We start from the raw sequence: 18,553 nt of genomic DNA, 5'->3' as shown, positions 1-18,553 counted from the left end.
GTAGAACACAACAATGCTATAATCAAATTTAGAACCTAAGCAATTAATAAACTAATAAAATAAACCACATGAAGAATATGACAATCATATCATGACATAAGAACTATGCATGCATTAAAAACATAAACATAAAGTAAGTGAACATAGTAAGAATATAGCATTTCTATAATAACATGATAACCTCAGCAATAGTAGAATCCATAAAGAATACAATAGAAAGAAAATAAATATACTATGATCATACAACATTTAATCATCAACATTAGGAAAAAAGATAAAAACAGAGTAACTGCATATCATGCATGCATAAATAGAATTTCAGATCCACCATAGAAATAGCACAAACACATAGTTAAAACAAAACTAAATATAAGGAATGAAAAAAAAAATAGAACACAATAATGCTATAACCAAATTTAGAACCTAAGCAATTATTAAAGTATTAAGGTAAACCACATGAAGAATATTGCAATCCTATCATCACATAAGACCAATAAATGCATTAAAAACATAATCATAGAGTAAGTGTACATAATAAGAACATAATATTTCTATAATAACATGATAACCTAAGCAATGGTAGAATCCATAAAGTATACAACTGAAGTAATACCAACAACATAGATCAAAACCAAAAGAAGAACATCAACAGTAAAACAACATTATGGATTCAACATGAAAATTAAAACCCATTAAAGTACAAATCTAGACTCAACAATTAGGGGAGAAAAAATAATTAAAAATGTTACAACCCCAAAATCAAAGCCAAGAGACTGTAATGAGAAAGAAGACCACCTCAGAATCACACTTATGAGAACCAAATCATGCAAAAAATGTGATGAATGACACAGGAAATGATTAAATAGATCAAAACCCAAAGTAATGAAGAAGGTTGACAAGTAAGAATTAAGATCTAAACCCACTACAAACAACACATATTAAAATTAGAAAATCACAACACAAGCTAGGAGAAAACCCAAATTAAAAATACCCTAAAAAAACCTTCAAGAAACCCTCGAGACCATGAAGAAAATAGCAAAGATGGCATGAAAAATTACATCAAATCAAAGGGGGAAATCTTGAAGAAACAACATGCACATCACACACCATGTCGATGAGTCGACGAGACAAAAGGGGGGAAATCTTACCAAAATGCACTTTGGCTTGATGCCAACAAGAAAAGGAGATGATGATGTGAGAGGGAGAAGACATTGCATTGAGGAGACCACCATCACAGAGCAAGATCTCACTAAAGAGAAGCTTGGAAGTCCAAAGGAGGCGATATCTACAAGGAAACCTAATTCATCGCGGAAAGGGCTTGGGGAAGTGGTGTCTACATGTCACCCATGTGATATCACATGGTGAAAATGGGACTGAAGTAGTGTTAATGAATTTCACTGAAGTCCCACTTCGGCCTTATTTTGGATGAAGTGAAATAGCTGAAGTGGGGAGGGTTTTGGAAGTCCCACTTCCTACTTCAGTCCCCACTTTGGCAAACCAAACGGTTGAATCTATCACATCAAATCCCACTTTAGCCACTTCAATCCCCACTTTGGTGAACCAAACACACCCTTCACATGTCTGGCGCTAGCGATAATGGTAGTTTAAATTGTGGTTTACGTTTTTTTCCTAGTAAGTGTATTCAAATTGTGGTTATATTATCACACTATTTTTCATTGGAGATAATTGTTAGTTAAGATTTTCTTCTTTGAAATGCTGCTACTTCAGATGCTGGAACATAAGTGTGAATGTGTCCCATCTAGTGCACCAACACAATCTTAACATAGAGTATTATATATTAGAATTAATGTTTACAAAATACAATTATTTCAAAACTAACATAACATTATCTTGAAGTAAGGATATAGAGTGCTCCTTGCCACTACATATGAATGTGTTTGTGTGCTTGGTGGCCGCACATATTCATGTTGCAATTAACAGATTGCAAATAACACATGATTGAAACATCTACTATATATCAGTCTCACCAAATCTCAAGAAATTATGCACAATAACGCAGTTGCGCTAATTGTGCCCTATAGTGTGCAAGAACATTCACTATTGCTCTTTTACACTCATGTGTAAAATATCGCAAAGAAGCCTTTTTCCCACGTAATATTGAGCACAAGTTAAAAAAAAAGTAGACTTGTTCATGAAAACTATATTGATACTAGTGGGATCATTTCCATTTATCAATCTAGATAAATATTTCTCTCTTATTTCTACCTTTTCAAGTGAAAGTTCTCTACAAATTCTACGTCTCTTGGTTTGCACCAATAATAATATAGCATAGATCACAACTAAAAATGTTGCTTGTGAGAGGTATAGTTCATATTTCATGGTGTCTTAAACTTTTAAATTTTAAAATTTGTTTAATATATGTAATCAATATTAAAAAAATCCTTTGTTTGCTAATGAAAAAAATTATTTAAACAAACCCAGCATTCAAATTCAATGAAATATGAAATCATCTTTCTCAACAGAATAACCTAAAAACCGAAGTAATGATGATCAACAAAAAAACCTTAGCCAATAGCATCTATACTCATTAAAGACCAATACAATAGCCCTACACAAAATTGAGAACATTTATGTAATTGTCTTTTATTCATTCCCAAGAGTGGCTCTTTGCAATCTGATATGACAAATTTTTAGTGATGCAAATGAGAACAAACTGGTCATTGAGTCATTGAGTGAAGAATTAAGTGTAACAAATTTTGGATTTACCATTGATGTATACTAAATTCACCACCATCGCTAAAATATTATGAAAACGTTCTTGCATGCATAGCACAGAATATCCAGAAATGCAAAGAAAATATGGTCAAATTAAACACAAACACTTTGCAAAGATTTCAATGCAATAAACATATCATTCAGTAAATGAAGTATGGTTTGGATGTTTATACTTTAAAACATTATTAGGATATTTGAAACATTATCAAGCAATTATAAAAGAAAATAAGAGCTATAGGCGGAGAAAAAACGTAACGTGGATCTAAAAGATAAAAGTTATCCTCCTTGTGAAACTTGAAAATTCCTCATGATGTCTTTCTAAATCTTGGATTTCATTTTACAACCGATTTGACCATAAAACCAAATCCTCCATTTCCAGCCAATTAAAGGATTAGCTTGGTCAAATTCAAAATTGAATCCCTTAAAACAAACAAGGGATTTTATTCTGTAAGTATTTGGAGTTACACCAAATACAACAAAACAAACACTATTTTAGTTGTCAAGGGTGATAAAATATAAATAAACATTTTAGATATTTTACTCACCTCAATTAGCGACTTTAATGACATATAGTCATAATAGTTATTTATAAGCAAAAATGTGAGTTTTGTCGGAGTATGCATACAATTCAATTATAGGGGCTTCATACAAAATATATGTATTCTTGGGGTATATATATATATATATATACATATATATATGCAAGGTTGTCAGACCCGACTAGGGCAATGATCCGGCTAAGCCCAGGGGTTAGGGGTCAATGGGTTCGACCGGGTCGAAACATGGTTGAATCGAGGTCAATAATTAAATATAGAAAATATTATAATAATTAATAATGAGCAAATATAATATTAAACCCATAATTATAATATAAATACCTACTCAAATTTGATATTTAAATTGATAAATGACCTTAGAGTTTTCTAATTATGTGATTTATTTTTACATTTTTTAAATATTTACAAATTTAATATATTAATTATATAATTATCGAACTTCTCTCGGTGTTATTTATTTATTTATTTGTTTATTGGTTGATTTTGTTAAAAATAGATAAAGAAATTTAATTCATTAATTCTTATATCTCAATTGAGTTTTTATTTTGTTTTTAAATTTTTCTTATATTTTTTTATTTAATTAGAATACTTTTAATTTTATATTTTTTTATAATAAAAATTACACTAATTTATTGTTTTATTTTTCTTAATAAATTAAATTTTTAGAGAGTATTTACCTAACACATTAATAGATTTTATTTTTAAATGTTAATTTTTGTTGGTATATTTATGATATATATATATATATATATTATAATTCTATTTATTGTCTAATAAGAAAATAATAATAAATTATTAAATATTGTAAAAAAATTAAACATTATGATTCGATTGATCTAGCCGGGTCAACTGGTTTCTAGTTGAACCGTCCCTGGTCACGGGTTAACACCGGGATTTTTTTAATACCCGGTTCGATGGGAGTATATCCCTAGTAGCCACATGGCGGTTCTCGATTTTTCCGGTTAAACCGGTCAGATCGGTCCGGGTTTGACAACTTTGTATATATGCAATTTTTTTTATAAAAAAGAAAAAGATTAAAAAAAAAATGCCAGTTCTTATATGTTCACTATCCAAACCCAGTTAAGCACCACCAGATCTTGACTACGAACCCGACCCGAAAATTCAAACATTTCACGCATGACCCCAACCCCTCGTTACACCCACCAACAAACGAAACCCAATTGAAATCCGCCACGTCACTAAATTTGACTCTAAATTACTAAATTGCCCTTATAAGTGCAAATGATCCGTCTAGAAAGCGAAATGACTTTAATACCCTCATCGATTTCAAATCTCATCCCCCTCTTCCCCCAACGGCTACAACAATCTCTCACTCTCTCGCTTCGATCTCGATCTCCATTTCTCTCCCTCTCTAGGGTTTCTCAAGCTCCATCTCTTCCTTTCCCGGGCTCGATCGCCATGAAAACGCTCTCAAATCGCGGCGCTAGGTCTACGCCAACCGAAACCCTTGCCCCGTCCTCCGGCCACAAGCATCGCCCTCCACGGATCCCCAAGGAAAACGTTGATCCCATCCCCGGTGCCGTCCCATCCGACGCCTCCTCACCCTTCCGCTCCCCTCCTCCAAGCCACTAACGGCCAAGAACCGAAGCCCCCTCCCCTCGACCCCCGCCTTCCAACCCCCTGAAGCGTAAACTTAGCTTGGAAACCCTTCCCGAAAATGGCGTCCCGACGTCGCTTTCCACGGATTCTGGTGTTCAGGTATGGTTTAATCTTGAATCGAGGTTGTCTTGTTGATTAGTGTTTGATTTTCGGGTGTGTTTTTCTGGACAGGTGGTTGTGCGGATGAGGCCGGTGAATAAGGAGGAGGAAGAAGGGGATCAGATTGTGCAGAAGATTTCATCTAATTCAGTGTCGATTCTTGATCACATTTTCACTTTTGATTCTGTGGCTGATACTGTGTCCACGCAGGTGAATTGTGATTTTGGTTTGATTTTATCATTTAAGCAATCTGTTAGCTGTTCTTTTTAGGTTTTCTTAATTCCTTGTTGAATTTGGAACAGCAAGACATATTTCATCTCGTGGGGCTTCCGTTGGTAGAGAACTGTTTGGCTGGGTTCAATAGTTCCATATTCGCTTATGGACAGGTGATTCAGCTTCCATGATTTTAGAATGTAGTCCTTTTCTTGTGTTTTGTAGTTTATTATTATTATTATTATTATTATTATTATTATTTTATCAGATGTTTATAAATTGTGTTTCAATTTTGACCTGTCGATGAACAGACTGGCAGTGGAAAGACGTACACCATGTGGGGACCTCCAAGTGCCTTGTCAGAGGATGAGTCAGTGGGCAAGGAACGGGGCTTAACGCCCCGTGTCTTCGAGAGGCTCTTTACTCGTATTAATGAAGTGGGTTGAAATGTTTTAGCTTTTGTCAGCCTTGTTAGTTTGTATTTCTACTCATGCTCTATGTTACTATTTTGTAGGAGCAAAGTGAAGCACTCTGATAAGCAGTTGAATTATCAATGTCGCTGTTCTTTCTTGGAGGTGAGTGTGGCAGGTTCTATTTTTGACTTTGTGTGATCTGATTTCAGGTTTTTAATGCTTTCTGTTCTACAGATTTACAATGAGCAAATCACTGATTTATTGGACCCAAATCAAAAAAATCTTCAGGTTACAACACAAGTCAATGCTTTTTACTTATTCTAGCTTCTATAGTTTGTTTTTTATTTACTCTGTTGATACACTCTCAGATCAGAGAAGATGTTAGAACTGGTGTTTATGTTGACTATCTGACAGAGGAGTATGTCTGTTCAACGAAAGATGTACTTCACTTGTTGATGAAGGTGAGTTTGTCTGGCTGATGTGAATCTGCATTATTTTAAACCTGTGGAAGGGAATGCATTTTGACATCAATAACTTGTCATTGATTTTCTGAAGAAAGAGAATTTTTAAAAAAGAATTTATGGGCTTTTATGATAAGATAGATATGAAATTATTTTATGTAATTCAGACATGATTCATTTACAGTCTCTCTATTATTTTTCAGGGATTGGCAAATCGGAGAACAGGTGCAACTAGTATAAATGCAGAGAGTTCGCGTTCCCATTGTGTTTTTACATGTGTTGTAGAATCTCGTTTGAAGGTACTTTCTGATTATTTGTCCCAGAAGGAAGTTGCAGTTTGTTGCAGATTCCTTGATGCTTCTTTCTTATTTATGATGGAATTTCAGTTGATGCTTTTAGTGGTACATAGGTGAATATTTTCATGGAGTGTCGGTTCATTCCCATCTAAATGAGGAAAACTATATTAGAGTTAGACTATGTCTAAGAGAAAATAATTAATATGCAGGATATATAAAAATTATTTTTTATATCCAGTGGATATTTGAAATGAAATATCTTGTTATTTCATTCATGTATAAAGGCTTCCTATGTATGGCCACCATTGTAACTTGCTTTTCTGCCGCTTTATGTTTATTTATGCTTTGAAAGGATTGAAGGATATTTGTTCAAGAACTCTTCTCCTTTTCTTTTCAATGACATCCCTCCGCCTTTTCTTTTTGTTGTAAAGATATATGGTTATATTTGGGAGTTTAATGTTGTCTGATTATGAATTTATCTTGTAGTCCATCGCTGATGGCCTAAGCAGCTTAAGAACCAGTAGAATCAACCTTGTTGATTTGGCTGGTTCAGAAAGACAAAAGCTTACTGGTGCAGCAGGGGAACGGCTAAAGGAAGCTGGAAATATTAATCGATCCCTCTCACAGCTTGGGTATGACTAAATCTTTAGGGTTGATGCTTGATAAAATATCCCACGGGGCATTTTTATTTCCTATCCAAATTTTGAAAGTGTCAAATGATTAAAATTTTATTGGATTTTAAGTTTTTCTTTCAGTTTTATAACACCATGTTATGCTCATGGTGTGAATTTGATGAACTTACTGGTTTATAACTGAGGAGTGTTGTGGTTATACTTGTCATGAACTTTTGATGTAATTTTGCATTCTATCAGTGTTTGTTTAAAACTTAATCTGCCAACAATACAAACTTTGTTTTGATGCAGTATACTTATATAAAGATTTCATAGCTCCTTAGACAATAGATTTTGTTTGTACACAACGCAATAGCTTGTAGTTTAGCATCCTTTCATTATTTTTAAGTTTACAATGTAATGGATTATGCCAGAGTGTTTGGTGATCAAGAATTATACCTTGTTTCATCTAATTTAGAACAGGATTAGGGCTTGTTTGTCTCAGCCCTCTTTTTCCAACTTTGTTGTCCATAAAAATGGAACACTTGGACAAACGATTTTTTTGTACCTGTTATAAAAAATAGTTATAACAAAGCATGTCCTTTTCAGTTTTTAGAGAGTTAACAAACAGTAATTTTTTGAAAGATTTTCAGCTTTTCAAAACTCTGGAACTGGCAGCATTCAAACTCCTGGGGATTTACTGCTTATTTATTGTAGTTCTAATTAATAGAATTTTAGTTTTGAAAATTTTATTTTGAGCAAGATTATATACAATTTTAATTTGAGCAAGAATCATACCTTGTTTGTCTCAGCCTTCTTTTTCCATCTTGTTGTCCATAAAAATGGACCACTTAGACAAACGATTTTTTGTACCAGTTATAAAAAATAGTTATAACAAAGCATTGTCCTTTTCAATTTTTAGAGAGAGTTAACAAACAGTAATTTTTTGAAAGATTTTCAGCTTTCCAAAACTCTGGTACTGGCAGCATTCAAACTCCTGGGGATTTACTGCTTATTTATTGTAGTTCTAATTAATAGAATTTTAGTTTTGAAAATTTTATTTTGAGTAAGGTTACATACAATTTTATCCTTATACCTAACATGTAGAATCTTAAATTTTTTCATGTTAGATTAATAATTAATTTAATTATGTTATTCAACAAGACTATTATTTTCCCTCATTTTTCTTTGTGCATGTGTATTATCAATATAAAATTATATGAAATATATATGAAAAATTGCATATGAATACCTATAAAACTGAAAAAAAAGGGATGTATATAAGATAATAGTTACTTATACAAGTCACCAAACTTACATATAAAAAAATTGTTTCTTAACAAATTTCCTTTCAGACCATAAAGCTATACAATGCAAATTTTTTATGGTTTGTTGTTTATGAAAAAACATTGTTGATTTACTCTTAACAAATGCTGTTGATTTCTTTAGTTTGTTTTCTAAAACATTTCAAACAAAAAGGTTCATTGGAAATTAAAAAAAAATAAGAAGGTGTGAGATTAGATAATAAAAATAAGAAAAAAATAATAAAATTTTAAAAACTAGTTTCAAAACACACGTCCTTAGTGTCTTATTCTCCGATATTGGCACCACTACCCTTTTTTATGCAGCAAATCCTTATGAGAGTGTTGAAAGTACTATTTAGAGCTCATCTTTTTAACTGACAACCTTGTTATGCTAGTTTTGTTTATTCAGAAGATGCTTAATCATCATGAATCTGTTTGTTTCGCTGATCATATCATGTCAAGCAGTTATAAACAATCATTATAACCAGTTAAAAACTATATTTATAACCAGTTAAACTCAAGTTCAGTTATAACATGATCGCTTGGTAGTAGATTTGTATTTCTTAAGCTGGTAACTTAGAATAAAGCCAACAATCCTTAATTTATTATCCGTAATTTCATATTTCTTGGAACTAGGAGTTTTGCTAGTATTAGCTTCTTGTATTTTTCAAACCAATTATAAAGCAGTCCTTATAATATGGATTTGGTCATCATGCATTTATCTGAGATGCTCAAGTGATATTGAATTTTGGTTGATAGAAAAGTTTGTATCTAATCTCACAATTTCTCTATTCTATTGGTTTTCGATTTCTCAATATCAGATTCCAGTTTTCAAGATATTTATGCTTCTTTAGTTCTATTTAATCTTGATTTTGTTTCTAAATATATAAGTTGGCCATGTTCACTACTTCAATTATATATGCTGGACTATCATTTTGAGTATATGCTGACAGCTGTTAATTTGGAGTTGCAGGAACTTGATTAATATACTTGCTGAAGTTTCACAATCTGGAAAACAAAGGCATATTCCATACAGAGATTCCAAATTGACATTCTTGTTACAGGAATCTCTTGGTGGTAATGCAAAACTAGCAATGATATGCGCTATTTCGCCATCACAAAGGTGAATCTTGAGAAGATATTGCCTTTTTCATCTCTGTTTATTTCTCTAAATGCTGATTTTTCTTTGTTTCTTTTGTTGTTTTGGAAATGCAGTTGTAAGAGTGAAACGTTCAGTACCTTGAGGTTTGCTCAAGGTGCAAAAGCAATACAGAATCAGGCGGTTGTGAATGAAATAACGCAGGATGATGTTAATGTCTTACGGGAGCAGATACGCCAGCTAAAGGTAGTGTTCATGTGTTCATCATAATTCCAAGTTTGTTCTTGTACTATGGCTCTGCAGTGTAATATGCATAAAGAATTGGGCTGTTTTCATCAGGATGAACTTCTTCGAATGAAGTCTAATGGAACATCAGCAGAAAATAATGGAAGCTACTCAACTGGATGGAATGCACGGAGAAGCTTGAATCTTTTAAGGATGAGCCTTAATCGGTCAGCATTACCTGTTGTGAAAGATGACAGTGATGAAGAGATGGAAATCAATGATGAAGATGTTGAAAAACCTTGTATGGAGACAGGTGCGCTGCCAACTCCTGATGAAGGCCAACCCTTAGGTCAGCTAGAGAATTTAAAGGAGGTGAGTTCATGTTCAAAGCATCACCTGGTTCTTGGGGATGCAGAGCCCATGCAAATATCTGGGTCTGATTTTGTCAGTGATCAAGCCTGTGAGTCTATGGAAGTCCATGCTGAAAAACATGATTTTGTGGAATTGGAAGAATGCAAAAGTATTAAAACACTGGATGATGATCCTGCTGTTGGGATTGATGCGGAGAAGACATTGGTCACACCATACTGCAACTTGCTTAGTTCAGGACCTCTGGAAGAAAAGACATATGAACCTCCTGATTGTACAGTTTCTGGAGATCATAAAGATGCTATGGGCACTATCGCATCTTCTCAATCTGCATCAGCATCAAGTCTCAGTATTGTGCCATATGAAACTTCCTCAGTTCTCCAGCCACCTTCTTTGAGTATATCACCTAGAGTTGAGAGTTGCAGCAGGAAAAGCCTTAGGACATCATTGTCAACATCAGCATCTCAGAAACATATACTGCAAAATGTTAACTCTGATTGTGAAGCTCTAAACTTATCTTTCGCAGGATCTTTGAATCATAAGCTTGTGAGTGATTTAATTGTTCCACAAACAAAAAATTCCATTTCATCTACTGAACACCTGGAAGCCAGTCTGCATCGAGGTCTTCAAATAATTGATAGCCATCAGCATAGTTCACCTCTTAGGCGATCATCATTTAGATTTTCGATGGCAGTCACCCCCATTAAAACAACTAGTATTGGCATACAAACATCTTCCCCAGAATTAGAAATGGCAGAAGATTCAGCCTCATTTATATGTGATTTTTGCAAGAACAAAATGCCTCCACTTGAAGATAAAGATATCATTGCTGGCGTGGATCTGCAGTTGGTACCTATTGAGGGATCTAACTCGTCTGACAAACCCAAGAAACAAGTTCCTAAAGTAAGCTTCACATCTTGTTTTTTATTTTCTTTATTGTATCATCATTTATCTTGTTAAAGAATCTTTGTATGCGAATATCTGTATATTCTATTGAATGGTTCTCCTTCGATTATACAGGCAGTTAAGAAGGTCTTAGCTGGAGCAATCAGGCGGGAAATGGCAATTGAAGATCAATGTGCAAAGCAAGCAACTGAAATAATGCAGCTCAATCGTTTGGTGGGGGATTTTATCTTCTTAATTTTCAAGTGTTTAAATCTATTCTTTGCATCTTACTATTCTCACTTCATTTTTGATTTGCAGGTCCAACAGTACAAGCATGAACGTGAGTGCAATGCAATTATTGAACAGATACGTGAGGATAAAATTTCTCGTCTTGAAGGGCTTATGGATGGTATTATTCCAATTGAAGAATTCAGGGAGGAAGAGGTCATTTCCCTCACAAATGAGCACAAGGTCTTTCAGATTCTGTTAGCTAGTGTTGTTTCCTTTCAGCTTATATAGTTTAGTTTTGATATGTGAACTTAATGAATTACTATCTTGATAACATTTTTAATTTGTTAATTACAGCTTCTCAAGGAAAAATATGACAATCATCCTGAAGTCCTACGAGTAAATATCGAGTTGAAAAGAGTTCAGAAAGAACTAGATGGCTACAGGAACTTCTTTGATATGGGTGAGAGGGATGTTTTGATGGAAGAAATTCAAGATCTAAGGACACAGTTACAATATTATATTGATTCTTCTTCTGCATCAAATCGAAAGTTTAGTCCATTACTTCACCTGATGCATTCAATTGAACCAATTTCTGCCCCCCTTAATACAATATCTGAGTTGCCTGAAGAAAATGTGAATGAGAAAATTGAGCAGGAGAGACTTCTCTGGTTGGAAGCAGAGAGTAAATGGATTTCTCTTTCTGAAGAGCTTAGAATTGAACTTGAAACTAGTCGATCCCTTGCTGAAAAGAGGAAGCTGGAACTTGATTCTGAGAAGAAATGTGCCGAGGAGCTTAAGGAGGCCTTACAGACAGCAATGCAAGGCCATGCTCGGATTCTTGAACAGTATGCAGAGCTTCAGGAGAAGCATATTGCTTTACTAGCCAGGCATCGAAAGATCAGTGATGGCATAGCAGATGTGAAGAGAGCAGCAGCGAAAAGCAGGCGTCAGAGGTGCTGAATCCAAGTTTATAGACTCCCTTGCTGCCGAAATATCAACATTGAAGGCCGAGAGAGAAAAGGAGAGGAGGTACTGGAGGGATGAGAACAAGGGGCTTCAAGCACAACTCAGAGATACTGCTGAAGCTGTGCAAGCTGCTGGAGAACTTCTTGTGCGCCTCAAAGAAGCAGAGGAAGCTGCTGCAATTGCTCAGGTATATGTTCGAAGTTGATCTGCTTGCCTGCATGGTTTAAAGTTACTGCTGCATTTCAGATATGCAAATCGTATGCATGCATGTGTCTCTTTCAATAAATCATGCTTATATTGTTTGCACTTTCAATTAACCATATACATAATTTCATGTTGTGTTTTAACATAATGGTTGTTTAAATGAATAAAATAAAAAAAGTATACCTCAAAAAGTTGAAATTTGACACAATGGAAACATAATTTGTAAATGATGATGATGTTTTAGCATAAATTAATATTTGAGTTTCTCACATTTTTTTAATAAGTTTCTTTTGTTATTTTTCTTGTAATGCATGACTCATTATGTTCCTTGAATATGAACAGCTGTGCGTTGTTTGTTTTGGTTCATTTGTTGAACTCATCAACTGTTTTGTTTGTGCAAGTTTGTGATACAGTAACTAGAATACCCGATTAGCTTTGACTCGGAATTATCTTAATTGTTGATCTACATTTTTGAGAGCAATATCTAAAAGTGGTTGTTCCTATTGTTATTGTCCCTTGATGCTAATTGTATTTAACCAACAATTACATCGTTGGCCTGTTTTGCAAAACTTATTTGTTCTGATTTAATACCTCCATCCACTGTATCACTTGCTTCTTTATAGTCAGGAAAAGAAAATACATTCATAGTTTCTAATAAAGTTTTTCCTCCTTGGAGGGTCGGCAGAATGACATAGTAGGATATTTCGCCTCAATTAGCACTTAAGTGGGAATTGTAAAGTGGCTTATGCCAACTTTGCAGTGTTAAGAGGTTTTTGAAACTTTCATATCCTTGTTGAGAGCATTGTTATTAAAAGCGAGAAAGCGCTTGTCTTGGCATTCAAGCCAAACGAGATGAAACCAAGGGCGAGGTGCCTTCAATGAGGCGAGCTTAGCTTAGCTGAGTGTTTTTTGCCAAATGCCAGGCATAGAAAAAGCGCGACTGTCTTTTTTTTAAGATTTTTTTTTTGCTATCAGCCATGAATTTGATGCTTTTAATTAGTTTTATTTGGGATTTAAAAAGGCACACTTACTAATAAGGAAGGAAATAAATTTAGGGGAGAAAAATTAGGTGATTTTAAAAAAAAAACACAATTACTAATAAGGAATGAAATAAATTTAAGGGAGAAAAACTAGGTGAATTAAGTGTACAGTTGCTATTTTTTAAAAAATAATGTGTAAATTAAGGGATTAAATAATTAATGAGGGAAAATTGAAGAGGCTGCAAAAGTCGCACTCTAAATCTAGTGATGGAGTTGAAGCTAGTTTAGATGATGAGGATGATGATATTGCAAAATTAGATGACTTGTGAAGATAGAGTTTGCACTTTGAAAACTTAAGTAGTTCTAGACGTCTAAAATTTTTTTTACTTTTATGTTATGCTTTGTTTAACTTAATACTTTACTTTGCTTGACTTCAATTATTCCAAAAATTATATATATATATATATATAAGTTATTTATTAACTAGTGCTTTACTTTGCTTGGGCATGAGCTGCCTTTTGTGGCGCCTTCTTGCCTCGGACAATAAAAAGTCTTAGCGCTTTAAGAGTGCCTAACGCTTTTATTTACACTGCCTTGTTCTTATGAGCTTATGCTTTACGAGTTCATGCTAGTAGAACTGGCACATTGATTCTGTCAAAAAATAAAAAACTGACACATTGATAGTCACAAGTTCATGATTAAGCCATTAGTTTTAAATAGATAATAATATAATTTTGTGAATTTAACCTAGAACTTTTCCCCATATTTTCACATTTAGAAGATGTTCAGTGCCAAATCTGTCATCATGCGGTAGTTTTTCTTATTTCCTTCTCACTGTCTTAAGTTTTCTAAGTATTCCCCCAGCTGCTACACTATTCTACCTTATCAAATTGTTTTGATCTTCAAGTTATAAAAAAATGTATTGCATCATCAGTCTTCTTTCAAAGTCAAACTTATTTTAGGTCTAAAAATGAAAGCAGTGATGCATGCTAGGGAGATTCTGTTATTCAACAATGATGTATTGTTATGTTTATAATCATTTACAAGGCGATGCACAGTTAGAAATGATCAATTTTGGAAAACTTGTAACAAGAAAACGAAATCAGAAGTTGTAATTTGATTTTCTTGAATTGGTATAATTACGTGAATGTCTACACTATTGTATTGCATGCTAGGGAGATTCTGTAATTCCCCCAGCTGCTACACTATTCTACCTTATCAAATTGTTTTGATCTTCAAGTTATAAAAAATTGTATTGCATCATCAGTCTTCTTTCAAAGTCAAACTTATTTTAGGTCTAAAAATGAAAGCAGTGATGCATGCTAGGGAGATTCTGTTATTCAACAATGATGTATTGTTATGTTTATAATCATTTACAAGGCGATACACAGTTAGAAATGATCAATTTTGGAAAACTTGTAACAAGAAAACGAAATCAGAAGTTGTAATTTGATTTTCTTGAATTGGTATAATTACGTGTATGTCTAGACTAGTGTCCAAAAACTTGTTTCAGTATAATGGTTGATCAAATTTGACATAAGGCTAGGAGAATCAAGCCTGCTATTTTCTTAGTTGGTTGAAAAAAGTACTCACTATGATTAGGTACTGTTCACCATTATGATATTCTGATGCAAACATTCATGTGAACTTGAATGAAGTAGATGGTTTCAATTTTCTCTGGAGTTCATACTCAATTAGTTAACCTGTACGAGAGGAATAAAACCTGGTGACAAACTAAAGGACTGGAAATTATGTTGTATTGACAAATGTAGATCTGTACTTATCCTAAAATAAGGATTAAAGGATGCTGGGCTGTACTCACAATTGTCATTTTAAGTTTCTGTATAAATGTTAAACATTCCAGTGTAAGTCCAGTTGGTGAGAATCCCTTAAAAGGTTGATAGATAGGGTGGATTTTTTAAAGCTACTATTATCCCATAATTACTAATTTATACAAGCTTTGAATCTTAATAAATACTGCCAGAGAATGAGAGAAATAATGTGTTGATAAGTCTAGTTGGTTTGTGGGCTTGCTATGCCTCAAGCTCATCACTTGAGCAAAAATGCCATTTTTGTGGGGTGTCTGCCATGCTTAATGCCTGGAGAGGAGACTTGTCGTTATGCCAAGTGCACTGCACCTGAGAAAAGTTGCAAAAAGAGAATTGGGTTGGATTCCTTTGCTGTAGGTCTTTTTGATTGGCATGTTTTCACTGTTTATTTCACTAAATCAAGATGACACTGAAAATGATTGTGTCATTTCAGTTTTAAGAAAAATGTTGATGCCGGCAAATATGGTTGTATATGTGGTATTTTTCTAGCCCAATATTCAGATTTTATTGCTATGTGCTATGCAAAATCAATTATCCCAGAACCACTATTATGAAATAAAAAATATTGTATACCATACCCATGTTAATAAGCATCTGGCAAAGGATGGTCTCATCATGAGGCTTGACATGTAACAGTTGTGATTCCCTAACTTCAATCCTTTGAACTTTTTTGTTGTTTTAGATGAGTTTCTTGTTAAATTAAGGAGTCTCTTTGTCCCATTTTAGTTAGGTAAGGTCAATAGGTGCTGATAAAGTGAAATTCACAGATGTATGTTATTGATAAGTTCAACGTCCACTAGACAATTCACATCATGCATGCCCTAACTAATAATATTCAGGAGGTAGTATGAGTTAAATGAAACTACTACAACCACTATCACACATTACACTATTTCCATTACTGGATCCATTAGCTTGATTGCAATCACATGTTTAAGTTCAATACAATCTCTATTACCGTTTTCTCCATCCTTGAATGATCTCAATAACACAGTTCTCATTGATATAATTTTCGGAAATGTTTTTATCTTACCCACCCCACAAATATGGCTGGGAGAAAGGGTGGAGCCTAGGTTAGTTGTAAGACCAGGGGGGGGGACAAACTTTGGGATTACCATTTTGTCAACTTTCAAATTATTAACTGATTAGTTGATTGATGTGAAATTTAAAATGCTTGTAGATCAATTAATTCTTATTTTTTCTGAACTCTTGATACTTTCTCTATGTTCAATGTTTGATAATCAATCAGACAATCATGGCAGATACCTCTATTTTAGTAAGAAAACTTTGTTATCCTTCAAATTCTGCAGTGATATGACGATTTATTGATTATCGTTGCTCAAGCTGACTTAATCTGATCCACTTCGTTTCACTACTATGAAACTTAATATAATAATTTAGCATTTGGCACAAGATAGCTTGAGAGAATTTATGAAGGAAACTAATGGGTGTATCTGTTATAATATAATGAGTATACTAAATTATATTTCGATTTTAAAATCTGTAATTTAAACCTATGTTTATTTTCTGCAGAAGCGATCTCTGATGGCAGAGCAAGAGACTGAGAAGGCTTATCAAGAGATAGAGATGTTGAAGAAGAATTATGATCGACAGATACTCTTATTAAATCAGTTTGTGGTAGAATCTCGGTTACCAAAAGAAGCTATGCAGCCTCAACTGGTTGAAGCTGATGTTGCAAAATTTGATAGAGGCGAGAGCCCCACTGATCAAAGATGGAGGGAAGAATTTGAGCCTTTCTGTGAAGGAGTTGATAATGAATTCTCTAAAGGAACGGAGCCTTACTCATGGTACTCTGATTACGATCGCTGCAATATCTAAAAGAAGAAAAATACCAATCAACACTCTGTATGTATCATTAAAATTTTCTCGTAGACTTTAATCAGTGCCGAATTATGTTGTTAATCAGGGATGATCCTCACTCTGTGAGCACCATCTATTCTGTTCTACCAAATTCTTTTCAAACCCATGTATGCCTTGTGCCATCAGGAGGTTCTGGAATCTGGACAATTTGTGCCATTCTTTTTATTTGTCGCCATAACAGCAAATTTAGTATTTCAGATGAAAAATCTTGTTTCTCTAAGAATATATTTTTGCCATTTCTGACGTGTCTCCTGTTTGTTTGATTGTCTGAATCCAGGTCTTGTTGGTTCATGAGATCGCAACAAGCAAAAAAGTCACAGAAAACACTGCTGACTTAATTTCCCAGCAATCAGTTTGTGTAGGTAGGTAGCTTCAAACACAATCTTTTATGATTCTGATCTCTTTCACATCTTATTATAAACACCTGCTGCCTTCTCTACATGTACAAATTATACCAGCAGACAAACTGATTCTTGTGATCTAGCTTTTGCGATTTCATGCAAGAATTGACTTAAATCTGCAAAAACACTTGCTAAGCTGTCTGATTAGGATGTGCAAATATCCAGCGCATTAAGTATAGGAGAACATGTTACTGTTGTTAGGAGTCTTTGTGCTTGAGTTGTTGTTTTCTATCCAATTACTGTGGCCACAAAAACATCCAGGTTTTATCCACACTCTATTCTGTATGTGCAACGATTGAAGCATGCAAGTTGATTGGTGGAGAGTGATATGGGGCTTTTGCCCCAGAGTCCAGCTGGTTGAGAAGGATTTATGCAGTCCTGTGGCTTGAGAATGAATCCTAATGATCCACTGAACATGAAAAGAAATCAGAGACATTGTGATGTGAAGTATCTATACTCTATAGTGACAAATACCCTTTTGTGTTTTTTATTAGCCAGGAAATATCTATTTGTTCTTTGATCTTGAGGGTAACCAAAGGGAGAATGAAAAGACGTTTAGGTTCGTATGATGTTCAATTGTATGAAGGACAGTATAGCAAGAGTATCTTTGAAATGCTTTTGTTTGTAGTAGTCACAGGAGTAGTAGGAAGTGTCAATGTTAAGAGCAACAGTATATTTTGCAAATCTTTGTGGTTCTATAGTGTTGTCTGACATTTGCTAGTATGGATGGGTCCACTTGTGGATGCAATTGCTTTTGCTGGATGCTGCCTTGATTTACTCCTTGTTTCTTGCTTCTTGTGCATGCTAAGTTGGTGTGGCTGCATGTTGGGTTTGCTTTTAATGCTCCGGGCTTGTTTCTAGCTCGGCAAAGAAATTATGTGCCATTTTTTAAACTTCTAGTAATTTTAAAATTAAATTTGTGCATTTTTTTTTTCCTGATACCCGAAATATCTATCTACCAGAGCTTGTCAAAATTATAAAGTAGGGTCATTTTGGACTAAAATGGGATGGTGTATATATATTTGTTCTAGTAGGATTTGATATTTTGACTTCGGCCTCCCTAAATTAGGGAAATCAATGAGTAGATATTCTTTTCCAACTTTTTTGAATAGTGGAAAGAAATAAATGGTTTTAGGATTCTAATTAAATTTTATGGATACATTGAAATTTTAC

General features: G+C 34.0%; 1 protein-coding gene across 1 annotated transcript; it reads left to right on the top strand.

Annotated features, from left to right (window-relative positions):
* Positions 1-1,152: 1,152 nt before the first annotated feature.
* LOC120265345 (kinesin-like protein KIN-12B) lies at positions 1,153-17,117 on the top strand. The gene is given in 18 exon segments (XM_039273216.1): positions 1,153-1,331; positions 4,895-5,012; positions 5,085-5,222; positions 5,315-5,398; positions 5,537-5,666; positions 5,748-5,800; positions 5,873-5,926; positions 6,007-6,099; positions 6,303-6,398; positions 6,882-7,027; positions 9,284-9,433; positions 9,526-9,655; positions 9,749-10,906; positions 11,024-11,122; positions 11,207-11,359; positions 11,474-12,055; positions 12,057-12,272; positions 16,632-17,117. Coding segments are annotated over 18 exon segments (3,885 nt in total). The 3' UTR covers positions 16,938-17,117.
* The last annotated feature ends 1,436 nt before the right edge of the window (positions 17,118-18,553 follow it).

The sequence above is a fragment of the Dioscorea cayenensis genome, chromosome 7 (genome assembly GCF_009730915.1).
Source record: "Dioscorea cayenensis subsp. rotundata cultivar TDr96_F1 chromosome 7, TDr96_F1_v2_PseudoChromosome.rev07_lg8_w22 25.fasta, whole genome shotgun sequence".
In the NCBI taxonomy this organism is placed as follows: Eukaryota; Viridiplantae; Streptophyta; class Magnoliopsida; order Dioscoreales; family Dioscoreaceae; genus Dioscorea; species Dioscorea cayenensis.
The sequence above is the reverse complement of the archived record's forward strand: the minus strand, read 5'-3'. Positions and strand labels throughout refer to the sequence as shown.